This window comes from Heloderma suspectum, chromosome 11 (assembly GCF_057233095.1).
Source record: "Heloderma suspectum isolate Gila_16-S chromosome 11, 16-S_ref, whole genome shotgun sequence".
NCBI lineage: Eukaryota > Metazoa > Chordata > Lepidosauria > Squamata > Helodermatidae > Heloderma > Heloderma suspectum.
The window spans coordinates 28,180,153-28,190,201 of record NC_139468.1 but is presented as its reverse complement, the minus strand read 5'-3'; the positions used below and the strand labels follow the sequence as shown (position 1 = coordinate 28,190,201).

General features: G+C 48.6%; 1 protein-coding gene across 5 annotated transcripts; it reads left to right on the top strand.

Moving 5' to 3' along the window:
* Positions 1-272: 272 nt before the first annotated feature.
* Positions 273-9,772, top strand: LOC146337206 (apoptosis-enhancing nuclease-like). 5 transcript variants are annotated; one of them, XR_014785404.1, is made up of 5 exons: positions 284-350; positions 3,341-4,073; positions 4,185-4,385; positions 5,016-6,732; positions 6,984-9,772. XR_014785404.1 is itself a non-coding variant. In XM_084817330.1 (4 exons), exons 2-4 carry the CDS (start codon positions 3,342-3,344, stop codon positions 5,205-5,207), a joined length of 1,125 nt encoding a protein of 374 aa, XP_084673456.1. In that variant the 5' UTR covers positions 273-350; position 3,341; the 3' UTR covers positions 5,208-9,772. The 5 variants fall into 5 exon arrangements, 3 of the variants coding, with proteins under 3 accessions (XP_084673456.1, XP_084673455.1, XP_084673453.1); XR_014785403.1 differs by having other exon boundaries at positions 292-350; positions 3,284-4,073; XM_084817330.1 differs by having other exon boundaries at positions 273-350; positions 5,016-9,772.
* Positions 9,773-10,049: the final 277 nt, after the last annotated feature.

The following is a 10,049-nucleotide window of genomic DNA, read 5'->3' as shown; positions in this document are numbered from 1 at the left end:
CTCGAAAAGGGACCCACCGGCCTCCACTGATCCTGTGCACCAATACGCGGGAGTAAGCCTCGTGGGCCTTGCTCCCGAGTAAACACGCCTCTGGCCTCCGGCTGCACGACCGCGGGAGAGAACCACCCATTGCAACCCAGCAGGCTTTTTCTTCCGCGTAAGGATGCGCAGCCGGGAGAGCAGCCCTGCAAGCCCCGCCTCTTTATGCAGATCGCCTCCGTCCCCTTTTCGCTCCGGTCGCCAATCAACGGCTGGGGGCGTGGCCGAAAGCCAGGACTTGCCCGGGCATGTGGGATCTATGCAGCGGCGCTTGCTTCCGGGAGCGACACGTGGAGAGCCGGCTAGGCGGAGTAAGGGGCGATGGGGAACCGGGGGGCATGAAATCGGGGGCGCGGGGGGGGGGGCTAGCAGTGGGAGAGGGAATAGGATGGAGCAGTGCTCGAATTATAGGGGGGGAGTTAAAGGTTATGCCCCCCTTACCTCTTTCGGCTGCCCCCTTACCTCTTTCGGGCGGCCTTTTAGGTACTATTTTAGAAGGTTACAGAAGGGCATAACTGGTTGAAATTGGGAATAATCGGGTTGGGGCTTGTAGAGGTTATTAACGCCCCCATACCCCCCTGTAATTCGAGTATTGGGAAGGAGGAGAGTTGGTGGCAAAGAGAGAGAGAAGGGGAAGGGGAGGCCAGCAGGCAGGGCTTGCTCATCTAGGCTAGGCTAGGCTAGTAAGTGGCTTCCTCCAGTTCCTACCTCTGATTTAATGTGTGGGCACACATCTCCAGAGGTGGACTCTCCCATGCCTTGGAAAGATTGGGAAGGGGAGGTGGCTGTTTGAAAAAGGGCAAAGTAGGCCAGCATGTGGGAGGAAATGTTTTATATGTTGCACAGTGAATGTGCATCAGTTCCTGTGATGTCTGTTTATGACTGGTTTTGCTCTCTATATCCTGATTCCGGTAGAACCTGATTCCATAGGGAGCGGCCATACCTCATAGGTAGAGCACATGCTTTACAGGCAGAAGGCGCCAGGTTCGATCCCTGGGATCTCCCAAGTAGGGCTGGAAAAACTCCTGCCTGAAACCCCAGACTGCCAAAATTAGGAAGAATCCAGTTGGGTTTTGTAGACTTCATTTACATCCCTCCCTGCTATAATTCAGAGAGTCAGAGTCGACACGACTGGCTAGGTGGACCAATGGTCTAACCCAGCATAAGGCAGCTTCCAATGTTCCTCTCCAAAAGTGGCTCATAGAAATAAAATCTGGTTTTAAGACCCTGAGTACCTCTGGTAGTGCCTCCTGCCTTAGGACACACACACATAACACACACACCCCTGGGCTTACCATCTGCTGATGCACTCTGCTCCAGGTGACATCCTCTAGGGTTGGGGTGGAGACTGCATTGTCCTCTAGATGCTGGTGGACTGCAACTCCCATCAGGCATAGCCAGTGATGATGGGAGTTTCAGTCCAGCAATATCTAGCGAGCAGCACGTTGCCTATTCCTCCTCAAGGGCACCCTTCCCCAAGTTGGTGCCCTCCAGATGTGATCACAGGGTGGTGGTGGTGGTGGGAATGGTAATCGAACACATCTGGAGGGCACTGGAGTTGGGAAGGCTGTTCTAGGGAAGTAAGTGTGTCAATCATCCTCCAGCAATAGGGTCTTTTCTGTGGAGGCCTCAGAATTCTGGTATGTTCTGGCCTCTTTTTGGAGGTAGGTGTAAGGTTCTTTCTTTTCTGTAGATATTTGAGGGTGAGTTGGAGATATTTTACAACCAGTATTGCTTTTATGTAGTTTTAAATTATTGTTTTCTAATGTTTATAACTGGATTTACTTTGGAATATTTTTCAAAAATATATTTTTGGTAAACCGCCTTAAAAACACACTTTTGTTGAAAGGTGATATAAAAGTATTTTAAATATTAAAAATACAATAAAGCTCATGTTTAAAAACAGCAGCACAGTACAGTTATTAAGATAAAGAAGCAGCATTCATCTGATTTGATTCTTCTTTTTACTTGCCTTTCTAATGTGTCATCATGCCTTTACCTTTTAGAATGTAAGCCTGAGAAAGGGGAAATTTTTTTCTTATTATTTTAGTGCAGCACCTAGCAATTTTAGGTACTTTATAAATAGTAAAAATAATAAATGGCAAGGGCTTTTTTAAAAATCGCAGATGAGGTTATGGCACTGGACAGCTAAGGCAGGAATGGCAGAGGGACCTTCTACAAAGGGCAGAATTTGCCATCTTTCTGAAAGGTCATAATGAGTTGGCCACACCAGCCTCTCCCGGCACAAGAGTTCCAGAGGTGCAGCACTACCATCAACGTCTTCATCCTGGCTGCCACCCATCCCACCTCTGTTGGTGGTGGAGCCCTCAACAGAAGCTTCTCAGATCATCAAGGGTGGGCAAACCTTGGGCTCGGGGGGTCTATTTTGTTCTTTACTAGAACGATAAAGTCTACCAACCAGAGCTAGACAGAAAAAGGTGGCCCTGGGTGCAAAGTCAATTATGTACTGCACCCTATCTATCATAAATTGGGATATATGTGTTTCTTTATGTGGAGTATTGGACCGGGAGCCAGGAAATCTGGGTTCTAGTCCCCACTCGGCCATGGAAGCTCACTGGGTGACTTTGGGCCAGTCACAGACTCTCAGCCCAACCTACCTCACAGGTTTGTTGTTGTGAGGATAAAATGGAAAGGAGGAGGATTATGTATGCTGCCTTGGGTTTCTTAAAGAGGAAAAATGGTGGGGTATAAATGTAATAAATAAATAATTTATTATAATACTTCTATACCACTTAATATATTAAAATCTCTAAGCAGGATTTTATACAAATTCATACAAATCTACATGTGTGTTATCCTAGATCAAGGATTCTAACACATCAGCTAAAATCAGGCAGCAAAGCTGAACAAAGACCTGGTCAAAAGCAAGCAATGAGTGCTCCTGTTTTACAGATGAGGAACACTGGGGCTGAGAGATAAGAAATTAGTACTAGGTCAGCCATAAAACAGGGATTTTGTTTGTTTTCAGTTCCCTTGTTCTTGTTAAAGTCAGAAGCCCTTGGAGATCTACTACAACCCACCCAGAAATCTATCAGTAGATCCCAATCTGTTTTCTCTGTGCCCTTGTCCTAGGGAGGAATACATGGGAGAAGGCATTCCTTTCAAATGTCTTTTGCTGGATGATGTTGACATCTGCTCTGTTCCCTAATAGAAAGGCTGTGGTGGGATATTGCCTTTCTGTATGTAAATAATGCATCTGTTCCCTTCCCATCTTGCTCCTCAGACCTGGGTCAGCAGTTTTCCCCACCAATGTTGCTAACTGGCCTCCATCTTTTACCAGGATGCCCTCTAACATCAACTCCACATCAGGAGGGGTAAGTCCAGCAAAAGTGGACCAGGTGGGTAGCTGGGGAATGGACAGCCAGATCCTCAAACGCTCCTGCTCCGGGTGGAATCCGGGCCACCGTCTCAATCAGGTTCATGGGGATGCCGAAACCCATGGCCCGGATAAAAAGAAAAGCCGGAAACACCAGCGCTTCATGACACGCAGGGCACTGGAGCAGAGGGGACCCAGAACAAACAGAAAGGCGCCATCAGTGACATCAGCTGCCTCCAAAATGGGTCCAACGGAAGGCTCCTTGCCTTGGGAAGCCAGCCAGTGTGACCAGTTGCTCAAGGAGGATGTGCCGAATGCCCATAAGAAGCTTTGTATGCTCTGTTCATCTGCGTCTGTTCCTTCAGCAAGCCCATCCGGACAACCGTTATCTTCCCAAGATCTCAAGCCTCAGGTTTCCTCCCCCAGCAGCTCTGCAGAGGGCACCGGTTCCTTATCCTGTCCGATGCCAAGGAAAAGCAGGAAGTGTGTGGCCGTCGACTGTGAAATGGTGGGCACGGGCCCTGCTGGGAAAAGGAGTGAACTGGCGCGGTGTACAGTGGTGAACTATGACGGAGATGTGATCTATGACAAATACATCCATCCGGAGCTTCCGGTTGTAGATTATAGGACGCGGTGGAGCGGGATCACCCGGCGCCACATGGTCAACGCTACTCCTTTCAGGGTTGCGCAGAGCGAGGTAAGTGAAAGAAGCTCGACTAAAAATCAGACACCGTACAGCCCGAGAGTCAGGTATTCTGCAATAATAAATATAACTTAATACAGCTAACAACTTTTTGAATCTTTGCAGATCTTACAGATCTTGAGAGACAAAATAGTGGTGGGACACGCCATCCACAATGACTTCCGGGCCTTAAAATATTTTCACCCCCGACCCTGGACACGCGATACCAGCCAAAGCCCTCTACTGAGGAAGAAGGTGGGGCTCTCTATGAAAGCCAGTGTCTCGCTCAAGAGTTTGGCTAATCTGCTGCTTTGCAAAGAGATACAGGTAATGAAGGAGAGCTTTTCTTCTCTTGGCTGTTTAGCCTCGTCCAGGAGTCAGAAATAGAGGGCATGTACTGCCACTAATGTGGAGGCTGTATTTAGGTACAGTGGCTATATAATACAGCAACCTTCAGCAACCCAGTGCCCTCCAGATGTTTTGGACTAAATTCCCAGTATTTATGTCTGGATCCAACCCAATGTCTGGATCAATCTCTGGAGGTCTGAACATTCTGGCTTAAAAAAAGAAAAAATATCTTAATTGTTAGCATACACAAGTTTCCCTCTAAATATTGCTGTCTTTTTTTTTCTTTATATCATCTGACCTTGCAAACTGAAAAGAACCCAAATTTTCACTTTACAGAAATTATAATGTGCCTTGGTGTGCCCACTAGCCATCCTGGCTGTGACTGATGGGAACTGAAGTTGGGGAAGGCTGCAGTACAGCTACAATCCCCTTGAACGCGATGTGATGGATGTTTAAGGAAGCATGTTTAGGATTGTGTTGCAAAGATGCTGTATGAAGGATGATTGGGGTAGTTGGCTTTGGGTCGTTTCAGTATACTTGATGGCACATCTTGAGGACTAGAACCTTATACTCAATGGGGGGTTTTTCCCCACTCTTCCCTTCTATTAGGTTAGCAAAAGTGGACATTCATCAGTTGAAGATGCTCAGACGTCAATGGAGCTTTACAGATTGGTGGAAGCACAGTGGGAACAGGAGCTGGCTTGCAGCCTCTGCTCAAGTCCTCCAGACAGTGGCACAGATAGCGATTGCTACCTGGACGATCAGTATTGGCCTGAGGACCTCGACATTGACTGCAAATGAAGGCGCAAACTCTAGAACGTCCACTCCGGGGGGGTCGTCAGTTAAACTGCAGGAGCCGCACATCCAGCGCTAGGATAGGGACTACATTTATCTTTTGCCCAGTTTCACAACCCAAAGAGAGATGGATGCTGCTGATGACAAGAGGACTTCTGCATTTAACTCAAGAGTAACACTACAAGACATGTCTTTAGAAATAACCGGGGGGGGGGGGGGGCAAGCAGGGCAGGTAATCTTCAGAAATAAGAAGCAGCCTACACCCGCCCCTAGAGAAGAGGTTAGCAACCTACAACCCTGTAGGCCACATCCACCCACCAAGCTTCTTTTCTTTGGAAACAGCGTCCCTATCAACCATTCTTTCTAGAACGAGTTGCTTATAAGTAAACTGAGCTCCAGCGCCGGCTTGGGGCTGCACAGGGCTGGTGGAAAATTCTTGGTGGGCCAGGTGCACCTCTTGGACTTTAGGTTGCCGATTTCTGCCCTAGAGGGCTAATCGTGGATTTACTGTCTAATTATAAGAGTGAGTGAGAAGTGAGCTCTGGTGCCTTCCTGCATCCTAATGTATTGCTGCAGAAGTGTGCGGAGGCTTGATTAGTGCACAAGGCTATGGTTAGTTCACGCAGTATTTTTTTCTGTTACACCACACAGTCCTAAACCTCTTCAGGAATGCATTCGCATGGGGAAATGTAATGGGAACCGATGGATCGTGGACGTACCTAGCAGCCGCTCCTGCAGTGATAACAGCTGGGGGGAAATTGCTATTGCGTCCTGCCGTATCTGTGACCGGCTGATTTGCACATTTTAAAAGTTCCCCTGTGTGTGCATGGCTGAAGCGGGTGGCGGGAGTGCCTGTGCGTTTTCAGCAAATGCTCATGCGCGTTTTCCCCCTGCAAGGCCTCACTCTCACATACAGGGCCTGAGGTGGTAAAAACTGTTCCTGGACTGCTTCAGTTACAGCTGGAGGACTGCAAAATAAAACGTTCCTCCGTATTAAACTACTACTAACAATAAGACAGATATAGAAAAACTCTCTGCATATAGAAAACAAGATAATTGGAGAGAAGATTTGTAACCTGGGCTTGCCTAATAAGCAATATTTAAAAAATGTGTAGGGAACTGCTTTTTGCACGGGAGCATTTGACCATGCTCTTACCCCACCTGCAGCCTGAAATGGCATAGTCTGGGACCAGTTTCACTGCCTCCCCTGCTGTTGGTGAGAAGTGGGCTTTCACAGGAGATGAGCTCTGCCTTGCTCTCAACTGACCTTGTGAAAACAGGTCTGCAGCCTGTTCCTGGCTCCCCCCGCACATGACTTAACCCTGGTGGGATGGCCTCCTGAAAAACCTTATGCCATCCTTCCCCAACCTGGTGCCCTCCAGATGTTTTGGACTACAAATTCCCATCATCGCTAACCATTGACCGTGCTGGAGGGGACTGTTGGGGGTTGTAGTCCAAAACTTCAGACGTGGACCGGGTTGAGGAAGGCTGCTTTATGCCCTGGGCTTGCAAAAGCAGGTAAGCATCCAAAGTAGACCCCAAAAGGAGGGAAATGTCTCAGGGTGCTAGAAGAAAGATTTTATTTGTGAGAAGCCCAGTGCGTTTTGGCTTCTTTTTATTTTAGGGGTTACTTCTTCAGGGGGTTATAAAAACCTCTGCCGAAATGCTTATACAAAGTCGCCAATGCATTACAGCAGGCGATATTTTGTTACGAGAAGTTCCGCCTTAAAATAAAAAGGCCGAAACGTGTTGAGCTTTTCACAAATAAAATCTTTCTTCTAGCACCCCGAGACTTTCCTTTTGGGGTCTGCTTTATTTCCTGGCTCTTTACAAAACTTTCACAGCATCGCGGTTTGTTCTGCTGATAAGCACTACAACATTTTGTCTTTTCCAGTGTCTCCACCCACCCCAGCTAGGATTCCCTAGTGGGAGAAGGTTTGGGGGCAGCAGGTAGGGGCCCTCACTTTCACTCTTTGCAGACCCTGGCTCCCGTACAAGGCCATCTGTTAGAGTAAGGCCTCCTTTGTTCCTTGAGTTTCTTCTGGGACGTGAAGATACCAGAGGAGCTTTTGAATCCCTCCTGCTGTACGTTGGCACACACAAGGAACCAGGCCCTCTGCACCCGATGGCAGGTAGTATGTTGCTTTTGATGCAGTTTCCAACTGGCGAGACTTAACGGGACATACCTGGCTCACCATCACACAGCCAGCTGGCATAGGAGCTTGCCAGTTCCTTCTTGGCAGGGCATACCACCCATATGAGGCTCCTGTGTGCGCGCGGAGTAGAGCTGTCCATCACCATGGAGCCCAGCCCTTTTTGGGCTCGGCGGACTCCTGTCGAGCACATGACTCGGCTCACATTTGCAGGCTGAGCTGTTGGGCTTTTCCTGAAATCTGGGAATGTTCTCTTTTCTATTTAAGTAAACTTAAAATAAAAAATGTGTGCACTAATTGCAGGTGCAATTTGCATACCTTACAAATTATGCAAATCAATGCCACAACTGGCGTAAATGCAATTGCGCCTCATTGCTCTCCAGACATTTTGGCCTACAACTCCCCATCAGTAGTAGTCACGATAGCCAGTGGTGAAGAATGATAGAGGAGTTGCACACCCCTAAATTAAAGGGGTTGGGGGGACCCAGGTTCAAATCCCCACTTGGTCATGGAAGGCACTAGTTGATCTTGGGGGAACTGCTCTCTGTGACCTTCTTCACAGGGTTATTGTGAGGATAAAAAGGGAGAAAAGTATGGATGCTGCCTTGAGATCATTGGAGGAAAAGTGAGATTATAAATGTAAGAAATGAAAGGGAGCATTTAGCAGGAATTCTAAATTCTAATTCTAGGAATGCTAAAGATGGTTGTTGTTGAGATAGTAGTTATGGGCTCCTCTGTGGCTCTGTCAGGCTGCCTCCCTGACCACTTGCTTCCCAAGTACAAAACCCCCCTCTTGCATTTACAAAGGGGGTGGTAACCATTAAGGAAGGCTTATGGAGGGGCCTGCCTAACTTACTAGATTGAAATGAAACACCTGGGTTCATGGGAATTGTAGTTCTCCACAAAGTTGCTCCTTTTTCCAGCTAGCGGCTTACTTTTTGAGCTCCCCCCTCCAGCCCAGTCAAACAGTGTCCTTTCCTATTTATTCTTCAGAGAAGAGATCATCTAACAGGTGCACTGAAAGAGGGAGACAGTTCTACACCTGCTGCTGCTTTGGAAGGGAGATGTTTTCCTTTCGCAACGGCCACAGCCATCTGAGAGGGCCTGGTCTCTGCCTCTTGCCAATTTGATACTCATTGAATGGGCAGTTGGTCTGTGAACATCTGTCTTGTTCCAGAAGTGCAGATTTGCTGCATGGTGCATTCAAATAGCCAAAGGCCTCAGGGAAGTATAGAAGTTGTGTGCCTATATGCCTTTACATTAAATTCTACTGACACTGATGCATCTTCAGGTGTGTTTGTGGGCGTGTTCGGACAATCACGGGTGGGGGGGGGCAATGGTGGCACAGAGCCACGCTGTGGCGAAGGTTAGGGAAACAAGGGGCCACCCCACTCTCACAACTGCGCAACCACGTTGGTCAGCATGGTTTACCTACCCTCTCTATTGCCTCGTTTGGAGTCCGCCATGTATCACTGGCTGAAGGGGATTGACTGCAGACGTAAATGGTGTCCAGGGTATGGATGCATTTAGCCTAAATTAAGACCTTTATGGCCGCAAATGGTGTTCTGGATGCCATTTGCATCCGCAGTCAATCCCCTTCAGCCAGCGATACGGCATGGCGACCGTATCACTGGCGCTTTGGAGCTGGCTGGCGGCTCTGCAGAATCACCATGGAGCGGAGCTGGCCAAAGAGGATTCCAGGGGGAGGAACGGATCACCTCCCCCCTGCGGGCGGATTCCCCACGGACCAGCAGCTAGGGAATCTGCCCTCCCCTAGTGATCACTGGCAGAAAAGGGATCCTGGTTGCCACACCAGCTGTTTCTCTGCGATCTTGGCCGTAGAGATCTGCCAAGTGGAGCAGAGTGGTGCCAGCGTTTCCAGCTGCTCTAGGCTCCTGTCTCCGTGCTCTGTCCCTGTTCCCCTCACATGCTGTCCACAAAATGGCAAGCCACCAGCGGCCGACTGCAGAATGTGGTTTATGAGTGTGGGTAACCCATCATGGGCGGGACACACACACACACATTAACCCCTCATAGGTTGCTCCCGGAACTTGCCATGGTGTGTGAACTCCGCCTGTGTGTTTCTTTGGTATGGGCTGAAAGTTTATCCAGGAAAGATGGAACTGCAGGTTTTATTAAGTGTAGCTCAGTGGCTGAGCACATGCCTTCAATGCAAAAGGTCCCAGGTTCAATCCTTGGCATCTCCAGTTAAAGGAATTGTGAGTCACATGTTGTAGCAAGATTTCAGAGGGCAATTTCTGGTAAGAACGGACATGACTATAGTCTACACAAACTACTGAGGCCCTCGCTTCTGCCTGCCTGGATGGCTTCACCCAAGCAGGTCCTGGTGGCAGAACGTCTGTACACACGCCACTTGGTGGCCATTTTAGAAACCCCCAATGTATTGGCTGATGTTGACATTGGGCAGTGTGTTTGGGGGGGGCAGTTATAATGGCTGCTGCCTGCTGAGGCAGCACTTCTTTGGGGAAGGGGGAGGAAGGAAATGGACAAGGGGGAAAACAGAGTGACTGGGAAAAGGTCAGGAAGGAAAAAAAGTTATCGGGAGGGGAAAGGAGAGAAAATGGAGTAATAAAACACACCTACAAAGAATTAGGGATGTACGAAACTCTTACCTGGCTCCGTGCCAAGCAATCCACGGTGGGGGGGAGCCGCTCCGTCCCTCCCCCTGGAATCC